This window comes from Babylonia areolata, chromosome 7, assembly GCF_041734735.1.
Source record: "Babylonia areolata isolate BAREFJ2019XMU chromosome 7, ASM4173473v1, whole genome shotgun sequence".
NCBI lineage: Eukaryota > Metazoa > Mollusca > Gastropoda > Neogastropoda > Buccinidae > Babylonia > Babylonia areolata.
In genome coordinates this window covers 24,973,775-24,992,342 of record NC_134882.1, presented here as the reverse complement: position 1 = coordinate 24,992,342, position 18,568 = coordinate 24,973,775, and the positions used below count along the sequence as shown (strand labels likewise).

The 18,568-nt window shown below is 44.5% G+C and overlaps 1 protein-coding gene across 3 annotated transcripts in view; it reads left to right on the top strand.

The window, feature by feature from the left end:
- LOC143283916 (ran GTPase-activating protein 1-like) overlaps positions 1-11,538 on the top strand; it is a 74,419-nt gene extending 62,881 nt beyond the window's left edge. For all 3 annotated transcript variants that reach the window (XM_076590340.1, XM_076590339.1, XM_076590338.1), the window contains 2 exons: positions 1,838-1,962; positions 10,263-11,538. In XM_076590340.1, coding sequence (XP_076446455.1) covers positions 1,838-1,962; positions 10,263-10,332 — 195 coding nt within the window. In that variant the 3' untranslated portion in view covers positions 10,333-11,538. The remainder of the gene's footprint in view (positions 1-1,837; positions 1,963-10,262) is intronic.
- The last annotated feature ends 7,030 nt before the right edge of the window (positions 11,539-18,568 follow it).

The following is an 18,568-nucleotide window of genomic DNA, read 5'->3' as shown; positions in this document are numbered from 1 at the left end:
GAGAGCACAGAAAGTAGAGTGTGTGTTGTAGCACAGGAAGTACAGTGTGTTGTGTTTTGCAGGGAAAGGACAAGAAATACAGTGTGTCTTGTGTTGCCCAGGTAGAGCACAGGAAGTACAGTGTGTTGTGTTGGGCAGGGAGAGCACAGGAAGTACAGTGTGTGTTGTATTGGGCAGGGAGAGGACAGGAAGTACAGTGTGTGTTGTAGCACAGGAAGTACAGTGTGTTGTGTTGGGCAGGTAGAGCACAGGAAGTACAGTGTGTTTTGTGTTGCCCAGGTAGAGCACAGGAAGTACAGTGTGTTGTGTTGGGCAGGTAGAGCACAGGAAGTACAGAGTGTCTTGTGTTGGGCAGGGAGAGCACTGGAAGTACAGTGTGTGTTGTGTTGCCCAGGGAGAGCACAGGACGTACAGTGTGTGTTGTGTTGGGCAGGGAGAGCACAGGACGTACAGTGTGTGTTGTGTTGGGCAGGGAGAGGACAGGAAGTACAGAGTGTGTTGTGTTGGGCAGGGAAAGGACAAGAAATACAGTGTGTGATGTGTTGCCCAGTGGGAGCACAGGAAGTACAGTGTGTTGTGTTGGGCAGGGAGAGCACAGGAAGTACAGTGTGTGTTGTGTTGCCCAGGGAGAGCACAGGAAGTATAGTGTGTGTTGTGTTGGGCAGGGAGAGCACAGGAAGTACAGTGTGTTGTGTTAGGCAGGTAGAGCACAGGAAGTACAGTGTGTTGTGTTGGGCAGGTAGAGCACAGGAAGTACAGTGTGTTGTGTTGGCCAGGGAGAGGACAGGAAGTACAGAGTGTGTTGTGTTGGGCAGGTAGAGCACAGGAAGTACAGTGTGTTGTGTTGGGCAGGTAGAGCACAGGAAGTACAGTGTGTTGTGTTCGGGCAGGTAGAGCACAAGAAGTACAGTGTGTTGTGTTGGGCAGGGAGAGGACAGAAAGTACAGTGTGTGTTGTGTTGGGCAGGGAGAGGACAGGAAGTACAGAGTGTGTTGTGTTGGGCAGGGAAAGGACAAGAAATACAGTGTGTGTTGTGTTGCCCAGGGAGAGCACAGGAAGTACAGTGTGTTGTGTTGGGCAGGTAGAGCACAAGAAGTACAGTGTGTGTTGTGTTGGGCAGGGAGAGGACAGGAAGTACAGTGTGTGTGTTGTGTTGGGCAGGTAGAGCACAGGAAGTACAGTGTGTGTTGTGTTGGGCAGGGAGAGGACAGGAAGTACAGTGTGTTGTGTTGGGCAGGGAGAGCACAAAGTACAATGTGTGTTGTGTTGGGCAGGGAGAGGACAGGTAGTACAGTGTGTGTTGTGTTGGGCAGGTAGAGCACAGGAAGTACAGTGTGTCTTGTGTTGCCCAGGTAGAGCACAGGAAGTACAGTGTGTCTTGTGTTGCCCAGGTAGAGCACAGGAAGTACAGTGTGTCTTGTGTTGGGCAGGGAGAGGACAGGCAGTGCAGTGTGTTGTGTTGGGCAGGTAGAGCACAGGAAGTACAGTGTGTGTTGTGTTGGGCAGGGAGAGGACAGGAAGTACAGAGTGTGTTGTGTTGGGCAGAGAGAGGACAGGAAGTACAGTGTGTTGTGTTGGGCAGGGAGAGCACAGGAAGTACAGTGTGTTGTGTTGGGCAGGGAGAGCACAGGAAGTAGTGTGTTGTGTTTGGCAGGGAGAGGACAGGAAGTACAGTGTGTTGTGTTGGGCAGGGAGAGCACAGGAAGTAGTGTGTTGTGTTTGGCAGGGAGAGGACAGGAAGTACTATGTGTTGTGTTGGGCAGGGAGAGGACAGGAAGTACAGTGTGTTGTGTTGGGCAGGGAGAGGACAGGAAGTACAGTGTGTTGTGTTGGGCAGGGAGAGGACAAGAAATACAAAGCACCCAGCGACATCAGCGGCCCCCTGTTGGTGTTGAATCACATCATCCAGCAGACCTACTTTCCCCGCTCAGCCAGGGAAACCTTGAGTTTCTTCCTCAGCAGGTCAGTACTGGCGGAGTCGGGTGAGGGACTGGTGTACCGCTTTCAGCACTCTCATACTGACCAGATTTGCTGAGCAGTTTTCATATCTTTAACTTAGTTGGGGGGGTTTCTGTCCTTGCCTTCCCTTAGCGGCAAGCTGGCTTCTCTTTTTTCGACTTTGTTCTTTTTTGTTATCCTCTGTCCCTGCTCCCTTTCTCTCTTTGCTACCACTGTCTCAGCTCAGTTCTCTCTATCTCTCTCTCTCTCTCTCTCTCTCTCTCTTTATTTATTTATTATTATCTTTATTACTGCATTCATTGAGATGGCATCGGAAATGGGTGTAAATCCTGTCTTTCTGAAGTCTAAAGACATTCCTGAAGCCTCGATATGTTCCATGGGTGTTCTTGAAATGTTTCTGGCTGCCGAGGGAGCCACTGGACAGGGATTGATCATTGGAGCTCAGCTCATTTATGGCTTGTGGAGAATCTACCCTGGAACCAAAGAGGCAAGGTCTTCTGTTCTGAGCAGCAAAGAAGAAAGAATGTATACCATAGGTTCTTGTATTGACACAAGGAAGTTTCAAAAGCTAACGGTCAAGAATGACTCCAAGGTTCCTTGCTGATTTAGAAAACTGAACTGAAGCATCACCAACCACAAGAGAGGCAGGGAAAGAAACAGATGTGGACATTTTTATTGAGGAAATTATCTTAGCTTCAGTTTTGTCATCAGTTAACTTTAGTTATTGAATGTCATCCAGGATTTAACATCAAGAATGCAGTCTTGCATTGACTGAATCAGACTGTCTGTTTTGGTTCTGCAGACTTTTGTAGCTGAGTATCATCAGCAAAAGAGTGGTGAAGAACAGAATGACCAGAAATTACATCTAGTGATAAGATCATTATGAATAAAAACTAATTTCAGGCTGTATAATCTTTGATTGTAAATTTTGAATATTTGGGCATCTTTCATTTATTATATTCATCTGTCCTTGCCAGAAATGTTGAAATTGTACACTGCCGTTACTCATTGTCTAATACTAGGTGGGTCCAGCAAAATTCACAGCAGAAACCTCACATTTACTAGCCTGAAAGAGTGCAATAAAGTTAGAAGCCACACCAAATTTCAAAGCAATATCTCTAATAGTTTTTTAGATGAGTTTTGAATTGTGGTTCATCCGTCGGAATCGACGAGGACCATCTAGTCATCCTGGGGGTGGGTGGGTTGGGCTCTGTGGGTGCGCAGATGACTGGTCAGGCCAGTCCGCGCTCGGAAGGTTCTGACGCAGTGTGGACAGGGGATGGTGGCGGCTGTCGGGGACTTGCTGGCACTGCTTTTTCTGGCCTGTCTGCATTGCTCTGCTGCAGCGATTCTGTTGGCCTCACAGGATTTGGCGCCTTTGTGGACAGCTGAACGCCACTTTGGTCTGTCCATTGCATTCAGCTCCCATGTGTCGTGGCTGACGTTGAAGGCCTTCAGAGAAGCTTTCAGAGTGTCTTTGAAGCGCTTCTTTTGGCCTCCATGGGAGCGCTTGCCATGTTGGAGTTCACCGTACAGCAGTTTCTTGGGGAGCCGGTGGTCTGGCATGCAAACTATATGGCCTGCCCAGCACAGCTGGGCCTGCATCAAGATGGTGTAGATGCTGGGCAAGTTTGCACGAGTGAGCACATCTGTGTCAGGGATCTTCTCTTGCCACTTTATGCCGAGAAGTTTTCTGAGGCTGGTGGTGTGGAAGTGGTTCAGCTTTTTGGCATGGCGTTTGTAGACCCTCCATGATTCACATCCATAGAGCAGTGTGGTGAGAACTATGGCCTTGTATACTTTGAGCTTCGTCTCCAGGGTGATGCCTCTCCTGTTCCAAACGTTCTTATGGAGTCTGCCGAAGGCAGCGCTGGCTTTGGCGAGTCTGGCATTCACCTCGTCGTCGATGACAACTGTGCGAGAGAGTGTACTGCCCAGGTATGTGAACTTGTCCACCGCGTTCAGTTGTTGCCCGTTGATGAAGATGTTTGGTTCAACGTAAGGCTTTCCTGGAGCTGGCTGGTGCATCACCTCAATCTTCTTTGTGCTGATTGTGAGGCCAAAGTTGTCACAGGCAGCAGAGAACACTGTGTTGCATGTCAGTTTCGGAGGCAGCGTTGAGAGTGCAGTCATCAGCAAACAGGAAGTCGTTGACGGTGTCTGTTCTCACCTTGGTTTCTGCTTGAAGCCACTCACCTTGGTTATTGCTTGAAGCCTCCTGAGGTTAAAGAGTGAGCCATCTGTGCGGTACCTGATGCCAATGCCTACGTCAGCGTCTCTGAAAGCATCTGTCAGCATGACTGAAAACATGAGACTGAACAGGGTGGGGGGCAAGAACACAACCTTGCTTGACTCCGTTGGAGACAGGGAATGGTTCTGAAGTCTCTCCGTTGTCTTGGACTCGGGCCAGCATCCCATCGTGTAGTTGCCGTATGATGGTGATGAACTTTCTGGGACACCCGTACTTTGCCATGATTCTCCAAAGGCCATCTCTGCTAACATTATCGAAGGCCTTGGTCAGATCGACATAGGTGGAGTAAAGGTCGGCGTTCTGTTCCCAACACTTCTCCTGGAGCTGCCTGGCAGCAAACACCATGTCGATAGTCCCGCTTTCTTTCCGGAAGCCACACTGGCTCTCTGGTAGGAGACCTTGCTCAAGGTGCGCTATGAGACGGTTGAGTAACAATCTGGCCAGAGTCTTGCCTGCGACGGACAGCAGGGATATTCCACGATGGTGGTCACAAGCCTGACGATTTTCTTTGCGCTTTAACAGGTGTATGATGGAAGCATCTTTGAAGTCCTGTGGAACTGCCTCATGCTGCCAGATGAGCTGGAACAGCTGATGAAGCTTCTCAGTCAGCGCCATACCACCTTCTTTGTAGACCTCAGCTGGAATGGAGTCTGAGCCAGGGGCTTTGCCATTGGATAGCAGACGGATAGCTCTCTGGGTCTCCTCCAAAGTTGGAATGGCATCCAACGACTCACTGACTGGCACCTGGGGGAGTCGGTCGATGGCTTCATCATTGATGGTGGAGGGGCGGTTCAGTACGCTGTCAAAGTGTTCAGCCCATCTCTCAAGGATCCCATCCTTGTCAGTGATCAGGGTAGAACCATCAGCACTGAGGAGTGGAGCAGATCCGGAGGTGGTGGGACCGTAGACTTCTTTCAGGCCGTTATAGAAGTTCTTCATGTTGTTCCTGTCTGCAAAGCCCTGGATCTCATCAGCTTTGTTGCTCAACCAGGAATCCTGCATATGCCGCAGCTTCAGCTGGATGGTGCTGCGTGCGCTCTTCAGTATGTCTTTCTTTGACTGTGACTTGGGATCTTCAATGTGGGCTCTGTAGGCTTGGCGTTTGTCTTCTAGCAGCTGCTTGATCTCAGTGCAGTTCTCATCAAACCAGTCTTTGTGCTTCCTGACAGAAGGCCCCAGGCACTCCATGGCAGTGTTGTACACCGTCTCATGCAGTGCGCCCCATGCTGCCTCCACATTCTGGTTGTCCAGCACGGTGGACTAGAAGCGTTCCTCCAGGGTGTCAGCAAAGGTCTGCTTGATGTTGCCTAGCTCCAGCTTGTTGACATTCAGGTGTTTGAGTGCTTTCATGCCCTGAGGCCGTCTCTTGGGCTGGATGCAGAGGTTGAGCTTGGAGACGATAAAACGTGGTCTGTCCAGCACTCGGCGCCGCACATGGCCCTCGTGACTCGTACGTCCTGCCTGTCCCTCTTCCTGACGATGACAAAGTCGATGAGATGCCAATGCCCAGAGCGAGGATGCATCCATGACGTCCTGTTATGGGTAGCAGAAGACGGTGTTTGTGCTCGGCACATGTCTGGAGAAGTAGTTGGCCATTGCTGTTACAGTTACCAACCCCATGCTTCCCAATCACACCTTCCCAGGAGGTGCTGTCACAACAACTCTTGCGTTAAAGTCACCAAGAATGATGAGCTTGTCTGCGTTGGGAACAGTGGTGATGACAGCATTCAGGTCCTCGTAGAACTTGTCCTTGATCTCATCCGGGTTGGTCATGGTGGGCGCGTAGGCGCTGACAATGGTGGTAAACTTCTTCCCGTTGCATATTGTGAGTTTCATCGTCATCAGGCGATCGTTCACTCCTTTCGAGGGGCCAGCCAGCTTGCCAGTGAGGGTTGTCTTCACTGCAAAGCCAACTCCAGCCTCACGTCTCTCTTCAGGTCCGCAACCACTCCAAAAGAAGGTGTAGCCTGCGCCTCACTCACAGAGTTCGCCTTCTTCTGCCAGTCTGGTCTCACTTAAGGCAGCGATGTCGATGTTGTACCTGGCTAATTCACTCGCAATGAGTGCTGTGCGTCTCTGTGGTCTGGCTGAGTCGCCTCTGTCCAGAAGCGTACGCACGTTCCATGTGGCAATGGTCAATGGGGTGCTCCTTGTTTTCTTCTTTCTTTCCTTTGTGTGTCAACCGCTTGAGTAGGGTCCCCGTCAGCCGCGGTATGCTGACTAGGGTGGTGTGGAGCAGGCAATGTTTAGGGCACCTTTTCTAGCCCCTTCCTCATGCCATGGAGGTGAGCAGTGCTGTCCTGAAGAGGGCTGCTCAGTCGCTCAGGGAGCTGCCGATCTCCACCGCTGCTCCAGTCGGTGAAAAATGACCCTATGGCCTGAGCCGCCTGTGTGCAGGTCCGCGGCTACGACTGCCAGTGTACCCACACCTGTTGCTTCGTCGCTCGCCTGTCGCCACAGGGCTTGGGGAAAATGATGGTATGGGATGAAGGATGACTGATGACTTGCGCGATGACTTTGTTTATAGTGAGGAAGAGTTGCGCACCGTCGACCTCACTCTCTTGTCCGAGACCGTCTGTATCCAGAAGCAAGACGAGGTCAAGACGACTGGAGATGGAAAGGGATGCAGTGGATGACGAGGATGTCCTATGTGCCTCATCCTGCCCTCAGCACTCCACAGTGCTCTGCTGCAACCGCCTTCCTCTCCGTTGAACCGTGAAGGTTTCTTCTGCAGAGTCCGCCGGATCCAGTCTTCACATGCTTGGGTAGACAAGCCCTAACTCACCGAGGGTTTGAGACCCGTCAGCTACCCTCACCTAGTTTAGCCAACCTGTCAAAGCCGTTGCCCAGGGGTTGGGCGCTGCCGCATGCTAGCAGCTTCTAGGACCCATAGGTGAGAGCTGGGTGCCGGTGGGGAACAACAGAGGACAAACCACTCCCGGAAGAGCGTGACAAGCCCCCCCTCTAGAGGTACTACCCCTCCCGTGCACCCCCTAACCCCTTGAGTTTTGAATTAATGAGTTGACAGTCATATACCTTTTATCAATATTTGCATCTTTCACAAACTGCTTGGATGATAGCCATGTTTTAGCCAAGCACAATGAGCTGCTGCCATTAGAATGACACATGACAGAACTTTTTTAATTGAAATCCAGAGTTGAGAATTCAATTCACTTTTTAAATTCTTAAGAGCCATGTGTGTGTGTGTGAATATGTATATGGGGGTGTGTGGGTACATGAAAAAGTGTGTGCATATCAGGTTGTATTTTTAGTTTCTTAGACAGACAGTTTGTAACAGTATAAAGCTGAAAATGTGACATGTGCAGAATGAATGTGCAGTATGTGTGCAGTGTTAATGTAACTGTTTTTTTAACATATTTATGTAATTATTAGTTATGACATTTTGAAATGAATGTGTATGCATTGCTGTTATATGAATGTCTTATCTATTTAATGCTGCTTTTTAACCCCTTCACTGCTAGTACATTTTGCTATAGCCTATGCTGAGAATTTTTTTCTGAAAAACAAGAAAAACATGTCAATGATCTTGATTTGTTTATATTTAAAAAATTATGAAGGTAAGTGCATAAAAGTATATATCAAATGAAAGGAAAATGAACCAAGATTTTGTTTTTAAAACTCACAGGTAAAAATAATGTGTCGATCTGACACAAAAATTCCATAAAATGCCATATAAAAAAAATGGGACTGTCATTCCACCATGTAGGTGCTACAATATCAACTAGGTTATGAGCCAGTCTTTTTTGTAACACACACTGTCCAAGGCTGTACAACAGTGTCCAGGTCCATAAGACTCAAACACAGTCCACACAAAGAATGAAAAGGGTGTACTCACCTAGCATCTATCGCCAGTAAAAATGCTGTGTGTGGTACTTGCAGAAACAGTTTTCAAGACACAGTGCTGGTTTGCTGGGGCAGTCTGGGCATAGAACCTCACATCCTTTCTTTGCCTTTTCTTCCAGCAGACTGTGCATCTTTTTGTATCCAGGCCTTCAATGACATCAGTGAATTGTTGTCCACACAAGACAAACAGCATGGTCATCTTCAGCAGTATCTGGGTGTTGGTCACCAAAAATCATAGCACTAAATACATCCTTCTGGAAGTCCAGGAATGTACTGCTGTTGCCTGCTTTCTTGTAGAAGATGTGTGCATTCAGCATGGCAATTTGTAGAAAACGCACACACAGCTTTTTGTACCACTTCAGGGTTTTCCTTGTGGCATCATAGGGCTGCAGCTGTTGGTCATGATCGTCCATGGCACCCATGTTTTTGTTGTAATCCAGAACTGCTGGAGGCTTGTTTACTGCCCTTTGGTCTTGCTGCTGCTGGTCTTCAGCTGTAGATTTGTGGCAAGTTGTCAACTCCAGATGGTCCAGGATGAACATCATGATCATTACCTGAAACACATTGCATGAAAGTTTTATTGTTTGGTTTTGTTTTTTTTTGTTTTTGTTTTGTTTTTTGTTTGTTATTTTTACATATATAAAGTCTATGAAATTGTACCATTTTACTTCTGTTTTCAGAAGCTGAAATACGTACACACACACACATACCCGCTCCCCACCCCCACCCCTCCCAACACACACACACACTGAAAATGGTTCATGGTATGCCACACCCCCTTCATTCTGTCTTTCTCATACAAAACAAAATGACAACACACTCACACACACACCACACACCACACACACACACCCTTTTCTACAAGTGTTGCATTTGCAAAGTAATTTAGGCATACAATTATGTATATCATTCTGATTTCAGTTTTGTAAACTTCATCTCCTCCTCCCCCTTCCCCCACCTCACACACACACACACACACACACACACACAAACAACAACAACAACAACAACAACAACAACCACCACCCAATACACACTCGGGAACAAATAGAGAACGGGAAACCAACACACACGCTGACGTCAACAATCAGCCAGCCAGCCAGCAAGCCACACTTCCTCACTCAGTGTCAGTCACACACAGTACACAGTGACTTGTCTCTCTCTCACACACACACACACACACACACTGATCAGTGACTGACAAAACTACTTACAATGTCTAACACATTCAAAACACACACAATGCAGATATATTCATTGTTACAACAAAGAGAAACATGATAAACTGACAAACCTTGTGAACACCCACCAGCATCGTGAATCAGCTTAGCTTCTTCTTCAGTTTCGAAGTGCAATCCCACTTCCACCCCCATCCATGTCAGAATCATGGTCACCTGCATCATCTTCACACAGTTCTGTCTGATTCAGTGCAAAATCTTCATCTCTACTATTTGCATCTTGAAATATTTCTTCCAATACTTGTTCAGGTGTTGGGGTTTGCATGCAGCCATCACTTTGCACACACAACTTGACATTCGTACAAACTTGCAAAACTTTCGCCATAAGTATGATAGTGAGCTGAATATTCTTGGCTTTTGGTACTCAGGAGAGAAAGAGCTCTCAGGTGAGCTAATTTAATGGTTAGCAGACTGTGTTTTCTGCAATGCGAAGCTATAAACTGAGAATGTCATATCATGACATACATAGCACGTCAATACAGCATTGGTGAGCAACAATTCATGACGTATGCCGTACGTCAACAACGCAGTCAAGAGGTTAATTGTCATGTTTAATGTTTTTGTGTTGAGTAATATCTGTGTTGTTGTTTTTCCACACCTGATGTAATTTCTCTTCATGAGATGAAATAGTTTTTCTTATCTAATCTTATATACACAGTACAGTGTGCCACAGGGCACGAAGAGGATCAGCTAACTCAAAGCACAGTATATGTGTGTGTGTGTAGATAGAGGCTGTGTGAGTGTGTGTGGATAGTGTACCCTGTGTGTGAACTGCAGGTCTTCCCCAGACACAGGAAGTATTGTGCCATTCCATGAACTTCTTCCTCTCTTTTTGTTATCTCTGAGTATGTCTGAGCTAGTTAGTGGCTTTAGTATGTCTGAGCTAGTTAGTGGCTTTGCAAACTTTCGTTTTAGGGGATGTGATGTACTTTTTTTCTTTTTTTTTTCAGGCCTCATGCCCAGCTGGAAAAGGCAGCAGCCTCACAGCATAAGATCTTACAGACCCTCTACGCCTTTTAATGACTCATTCAGTATTGGAACTTACTAGACAAATAAAAACAAAGACATTGTTTAAGGAATAAGTATGAAACCATCACTTCAGGATAGGATGAGATATTACTGAAGTGAAAGATTTGTGAAAATGTAAGTTTTTTTGTTTTGTTTTTTCTTTTGTTAATATTTGAGATGAAACCATGTGCGCCTGCAGACTTTTAAGGAGTATTTTATTGGATTGCTTCTATCACAAATGATTGTCACATGCATGGAAAGAGATGCACTCTGTAGATAATTATGTTTTAAGCAGTTTTGAATATTCTTATATGTTTACATCATTGGCTGTTAGGATGAACATATCCTGTGAAATTGCTGTTTTTGAGGTAGCTGTTAGGATGAAATTATCCTGTGAAATGGCCGTTTTAGCTGTTAGGATGAAGTTATCCTGTGAAATGGCGGTTTTTGAGGTAGCTGTTAGGATGAAGTTATCCTGTGAAATGGCTGTTTTTGAGGTAGCTGTTGGGATGAAGTTATCCTGTGAAATGGCTGTTTTTGAGGTAGCTGTTAGGATGAAGTTATCCTGTGAAATGGCTGTTTTTCAGGAATTTCATGATACTGTGCTTCAGGCTGGAAACTTAAAATAAGTCACTGATGCACCTCTGTGTCTGTATTATTACCTTCAAGGCAGATATATTTTTTTTATAAATAGCACAAAAGGTTGAGTGCAAGTCAAACAATTTCATATTATATTGATATATTACCTTCTTAAAAGTACAGTTGATAAGTTCAGCAGAAATATCCTTCCTTTGTATTTATCATGTGACTTTTTTTATGAAGGTGCTTTAGTAGAAAAAAAAAAGAAGAAGAAATAGTCTTGATGAGATTTTGGTTAAAAGGTGCCAGGTCATTTGTTTGTGTGTGTTAACTTGGTGGGAAGAATTAACATTGTTTTATTTTCATGTATGCCTGTGTGTCTTTCTTTTAAGGCATCTGTATATTAACTTGGTGGAAAGAATTGACATAGTTTTATGTTCATGTATGTGTGTGTGTCTTTCTTTTTAGGCATCCCTCATCTCTAGTGAAATGCAATATTAGGGATGATAGTGCATATCCATGATATAACACTCCTATATTATACACATTCTTAGATTTTGTTTTGGCAAATTGTGACAGTTTTTGTCACAAACTTTCTCAAACCTACTGTATTTAGTCAATAAAGATTTACACTGAAAATTGAAGCTTGTTTGTGATTGTAGCTATGAAAAATACAAATTTTATTCAGCATGAATTGATTTTTAAAAAATGCAGCTTTGAATTATGTCCCCAAATGGTTTCGGTCAGCTGTGAAGTGAGGAAAAGCCACTCTGCATTGGAAACAGGAGTTTTAATTTGAATGCCAGACCATACATCTCTTAACTCTCTACCTGCTGACACATTTTGCCATAATCTATGGTGAGAAAAATTCCAGAGAATGCTTGTGATCATACATCAATCACACCTCTAAAAGTATTGAAAATAACATTATATATATACCACCATGATATATTCCTGCTAACAAAACTCAGAGAAATGTTCTTTTTATAACTTATACTCAAAAGTCACACACACACTCTCTTAAAATACTTCCATGAAATACTCAGTTCACAACAGACACATACAGCAACAGAGAAAGATAGATCAGGTAACAGGTACACTTCCTTTCACTCCCTGTCGCACACCTGCACACACTTCACCACCATCTCTTCCTCTTGATATCCATCACTTACTAGGGCTGCCCTTTTTCAAAAGAAATTGAAAAACCCACCTTTTCAAACTGGCCTTTGGAAGTGGCAAAGCATAGCTGTTTTTCTGTTTTGTCAGCCTCCCACCCACACCACTTTTTCTCATTTTTTCCCCCCTCTGTTGAAATCATCATGCAATGTGGGTGGTGTTTATGTGCATGCACAAGCATGTGTGCACACGTGTGTGTGTACATATGTAGGGCATGTGTTTGTGTTCATATCTGCAATTTCCAGTATTGGTGTATATGGATATACATGTGGTGGTGGGGTTTTTCATGTGCTATGGTATGTTATTCCAGACTATTGTATATGTATTGTTTCATGTTAGGTGCTTAGAACCCGTTATAAGGGGAGTTTGCACCATGTAAGAGCTATATTATTATTATTATAATTATCCTATGCCAAGAAGATCAAGGGAGGTAATTCTTCTGATTCTGGACACAGATATGATGTTTCTGCAATGCTAGGTGAAACAGGAATAGCGTTGTATTTGGATGTACACTGTATATCAAACCAGCATTGGCGCACATTGTTTTATATGTGTTTTATTATGTACATCAACACAGCATTGGTAGTGTGTTACATGACATACACTGTACATCAACACAGTATTGGCACTGTTGTGTTTTATGATGGACACGATACATCAACACAGCATTTTCACTGTGTGTTTTATGATGTACACTGTACATCAGCACAGCACTGGCACTGTTGTGCACTTTATGATGTGCACTGTACATCACTATCAATATACAAAGTTTTGCTGAAAAAAGAGAGATAGTCGAAATGAAGGCTTTCAAGTTATAATAATATTCTCTTTTTTTTTCAGAAAATAGTAGAATTTAATGGAGTTTGGTTAGGTTCTATAATATTTAGGTAAACAAGTTTTTCTGGTGCTTTCACAAAAGGGACACACAAACAGATAATGAAACTCATCAGCAAAATCATTTGTTGAACGTTTTTCACAAATTCTTCCATTTCTGGGTAAAGTTGTTTATTAACAGGCTTGTTGGTTATTCTAAATGTTGCTAATTCAATTTCATATTTGGTAACACCGTAAAATATCCATCTTGACCAAAGTTTGTTTAAACATCTTGTAATACATAGAATTGTTATCTACATGTCAACACCAATCTTGCAAAAAAATGATCTTTCAGAGTTACACTTAATTTTCTCTTTAAACTATAAGGGATGAACATTGAAATTGTGTTGGTTTAACCCCTAGGCTGCCTATATGATGAGATAACACATCATGGCAAGCATGTACGCTTCGCTGCCACAATGACGAGATAACTCGTCATCAAAATATTCAGACTTTTCCATGCTTTGCATTCAGTTCGTTGACAAAAATGCTGGTAGCTTTAGCTTGGGGAATCTCTCTAGATTCTATTCATAGCTAGAAACACCATCAACGTCATGAGGCAGTCCTTTATTTGAACGTTTTAGTTGGGTCACTGTCGCAGTGTTTTGCCTAGCTCCTTTCCTCGCTCGCTCAACAAAATGTCAGACTGACGCCATGCTCAAGACATGCGATCGTGGCGAACTAAATCAACCAGTATTGCTTTCTTTAGCTGATGCTCAGAAAGAATTAAAGCGTAAATTCGAAGGAGAAGACCGTGATGAACATTTATAGGCTGATTTGATAGAAAATAAAGGGAGCAATCAAGAGAGTGGCCAAGATGCAACTATCAGTGAGTGATGCCAGCTGCACAGTCGAAGCAGACGACAGACTGACAGAATTATTAGCAGGACACAGTGTGAGCGATTTTCTTGGCACTCAGCCAACGGGGTCTGATGAGAACTGGATCAAGTGACTGTGTGAGAGGGGTGAAGAGGAGGGGGGTGGGGACTGAGGGGGCGTGACCTCACATCCATATTATCACTTGGAGAAGTCACAGTGCATTGTGTATCTATCTCTTTTTCTTTTCTTTTTTTTTTTTATTGTGGTTGTTCTAGAATGGTTTTGTGTGTGCATATATACACATATATACATTTGTCCAGAAAATATATTTTAGTGCAAATTACCTGACTAATGTTTGTAATGAACAATTTGAAAATGTAACAAAATACAAAACACTGATTTCAAAACAACAGCATGTCTCTAAAAAAAATATAAAATGGGAAAATACCGTGTTCTGTATTCTTTATGCATTTACCTTTCAGAAAATATATATTTTAATGGGTCTTTCTCCAATAACAAAGAGCACAGAATTTTTTGAAAATTTGTACCCGTTTTTTGTGAAAAAAAACCCTGGCAAATACATTTCACTTAAATCTTATTTTCCTGGCAGCAAAATGGTTAACCAGTAACTGCTAAATTTGATTTCATTCAGAATTGTATGAATGCATTTCAGGTATTGGTTCTGATGTATTTTGGTGATGTATTAATTGAAGACAGTTATATAATCATCAAAACATCAGCATTCAGGTTTTCACAGACAGGAAACTTACAAGTTTCACCAAATACCATAAAAGATGGAGTGGACTTAAGTTTCAGAACTAGTTTGTAAAATTTCAATTGCAGTTTTGTCAGAATATCAAATATGTCAAAACCCCAAAGTTCACAATGGTATGTCAGTACAGGGAGAACTGTTTTATCAAAGAGATCAATAACCAGATCCACAGTAAGCTTTAGCTGGTTGGTTCTCCTTGTAAGTGCAAACACTGCTCTCAGTGCACTGTCGCATAAATCACATTGGGCAACATGCATTTTATTATTGTAAGTTAGTTTCAGTCCCAAGTAATGAAATTCACTAAGAACCTCAATTTTGTCCTCACCGATATAAAAATCGGGGATTATTCTTATTTTGCCCCTGGAAAAGATCACCACTTTACATTTTTGAGCATTCAGCTTGAATTTCTATTTTTCACAATACTGTCTCATTGCAGTAAGACCCTCATCTACTTAAAGCAGGACATTTTTTTTTTCTTTTTTTTCGTCATCTTCTTCATTCGTGGGCTGCAACTCCCATGTTAACTTATATGTACCCGAGTGGGCTTTTACATGTATGACCGTATTTACCTGGCCATGTAGGCAGCCATACTCTATTTTCAGGGGAGTGCATGCTGGGTATGTTCTTGTTTCCATAACCCACCAAATGCTGACATGGATTACAGGATCTTTAACGTGCATATTTCATCTTCTGCTTGTGTATACAGACAAAGGAAGTTCAGGCACTAGCAGGTCTGCACATATGTTGACCTGATAGATCAGAAAAATCTCCACCTTTTACCCACCAGGCGCCATTACCGAGATTTGAATCCAGGACCCTCAGGTTGAACCATTCGGCTATTGTGCCCGTCATGTCTTTTATGATGTATGCTGTATGTCAACACAGCATTGGAACTGTGTGTTTTATTATGTACATCAACACAGCATTGACACTGTATTTTATGATGTACATCAACACAGAATTAGCAATGTTTTCTGATGTATGCTGTACATCAACACAGCATTGGCTCTGTGTATCTTATGATTATGCTTTATGTCAACAAAGCATTGGCACTGTTGTTAAATGATGTATACTGTAAGTCAAAACAGCATTTTTGATGTCATGTACTCTACCATGTCAGACTGATGCAAACCAGGCCTATCGGTTTGCTCCTCTTGGCCAAACTTTCGCGGCAACTCAGTGATAAGCTAATAGTCCGTCGTCTGCTAGCCAATCAAATGCCATTTCCGGCTGGAGCTAATTACTCACTCACAATGAACACCATTCCTGAGATAAGTACATTATCATGTTGCTGTGTTTGCCAACCCTTTATGCATTAGAAATGTTATGTTCTTGCATGTTTGTTATTTATGCAGGACGTTTTTGTCTCAGAAATCATATCATTTACATCATTTGTGTCAGTTCTTAACATCTAATACAATGTTTTTGTATTGTGAAATTCGTCTTGCTCTGCTTTGTTCCTTTCCTGTTCTTATGGCCTCACTGCAGTACTTGGAAATTACTTGCCCCAATTGCTACGCATCGCAAAGCCACCCCGATTGCCAAACCCGTGAGGTTAGGATAGTGCTCTCTCGGGAGACTATCTCAGGTCCTGGGGCCCACAGGTTCTACAGTTTGAGATTGGGCTAATGCGTCTTTGCAGGAGCATTGAGGCAGGAAAGCTTGACCTCCTAACACAGTCTGGAGGGGGGGGGGGGGGGGTCAGTTGTGGTCACGCCTGACCCCAAAGTAACCCGAGTGGAGGGATGTACCTCTAGCGTACCTTGTACAGTCCTGTGTATAAAAAATAAGAAAAAGAAAAAAAAAAGATGAAAGGGGCCAGACACCCCAGCATCACTACAGGAGGGGATACTGGTTGCATGACTCTTGCCTGTGTGTCAGGCGGCCCCCACTATCCAGTGGGTCTCCCCTGCTAGGGGAGGCCTGTGTGTGTCAGGCGGTCCCGATGTAAGTCCCTAATTTCCCCCTCTCCCCCCCACCCCCCTTCCGTAAGTCCCTCAGTGGACTTGTCAGTGTCCTAAACTGTCCCTTGGATGACTTTTCAGGAATCTGAAACATCCCCTGGGGGTATGTTCTCCCACTCATGCCGGTGGTGGTCGTGGGTTCGGAGGTGACTGATTAGGCCAATCCGGGCCCTGAAGGCTCACCCACATGTGGGACACAAGTGAGTGGGTGCTGTTGTTGCAGTGGATGCTGCTCGGGCCTGGCGCACAGCACATTTTCGTTGCGCCGTGGTGATGCACCTGGCTTCAGCTGCACGGGATCCTGTGATGATCTTGCTGCACCAAGCTGGACAGTCCAGAACAAGTGTCTCTCATGTGATAATGTCAAATCCCAGGTCTTTGAAGGATGCTTTGTGGCAGTCTTTGTAGCGTTTCTTCTGCCCTCCAACTGAGCGCTTGCCCTGACACAGTTCTCAGTACAGCAGCTGCTTAGGCAGTTGACTGTCTGGCATTCTGTCCACATGTCCAGCCCACCTGGCTTGGGCTTTCTGCAGAACGGTGTAGATGCTGCAGAGGTCAGCTCATTCCAGGACTTCTGTGTTGGGAACTTTGTCCTGCCACCTGATGTGGAGGAGTCTGTGGAGACAGCTTAGGTGGAAGCGATTGAGCTGTTTGGCGTGTCTGCTGTTGACAGTCCAGGTCTCTCGCTGGTGTAAAGGAGGGTGGAAAGAACCACTGCACAGTAGACCCTCAGCTTGGTGTTAGCACCGAGTCCTCTCCATTCCCAGACGTTCTCACGGAGTCTCCCAAAGGCAGTGCTGGCTTTGGCGATCCTGTTGTTGACCTCAGCGTCAATGTTCACAGTACAAGAGAGCTGGTTCCCAGGTAGGTGAAGTTGTTGACTGCCCCTTCGCTGTGATGCACGGCTTCTGGTATGACTTTCCTTGGGCAGGCTGGTACAAAACTTTGATCATTTTAGTGCTGATGGTGAGACCCAAGTTGTCACAGGCTTGTGAGAAGCAGTCGATTTCACACTGCATCTTCCGCTCTGTGCTGGCCTTGAGTGCTCAGTCATCAGCAAACAAGAAGTCTCTGATGACAGTCTCTTTCACCTTTGTAACAGCCTGCAGGTGCCTGAGGTTGAACAGTCTTCCATCAGTCCTGTACCTGACATGGATTCCTTCTTCACAGTCACAGAAGGCATCTGTCAACATGGCTGGGAATACCATACTGAACAGAGTCAGGCCAGGAACGCAGCCTTGTTTTGATGTCGTTTGTCACTGGGAAGGCCTCTGACTCGTCTCCGTCATCCAGAATTTCCACCATCATGCTGCCGTGGAACTGCTGGATGGTTGCGATGAACTTGCTGGGGCAGCCAAACTTGTACATGATCTTCCACATGCCTTCTCTGCTGACCATATTGAAAGTCTTGGTTAGATCAACAAAGGTCATGTAGAGGTCGCTGTGTTGCTCCTGGCATTTTTCCTGGAGTTGGCGCGCAGCAAAAATTATGTCCTCAGTCCCACGTTCAGCAAGGAAGCCACACTGGCTTTCTGGGAGAAGACCTTGCTCAAGATGTTGGAGAAGGTGGTTGAGCCCCAAAGTATAAATATAGCAAAAGATAATGGTCAGCAGTTGCTCCAGACCTGGGGGAACATATACCCATGAATTTTGGGGAACAGAGACCAGGGGGAATATAGACCTAGGGAACTTTGACCTGGCTGAAAGAAAATTTTGAGGAACATAAACCTAGGGCTGACTCCACTAAGCTCTCATACACAAACAAGCTTTATCTTTCACTCATTTATTTCAACTTTTTATCGTTCTTTCTTTTTTCATTTCATTCATTTCTCCATTTCCATCATTTTGTATTTAACTCTTCTATTTCTGTAATTTTTTCGTTTCTTGCTTAAACTTCCTGTATTTCTTTCTTTCCTTACTTCCTCATTTCATTCTTGAATTTCTTATTTCACTGCTTTTCTTTCAATTGGATAAGTGACCACTCCCTACCCCCCCCCCCCACCCCCATTCCCTGCTGTTTCTTTTCTTTCTTGACTTCCTTTTCTTCTCAACATTATCAACACAC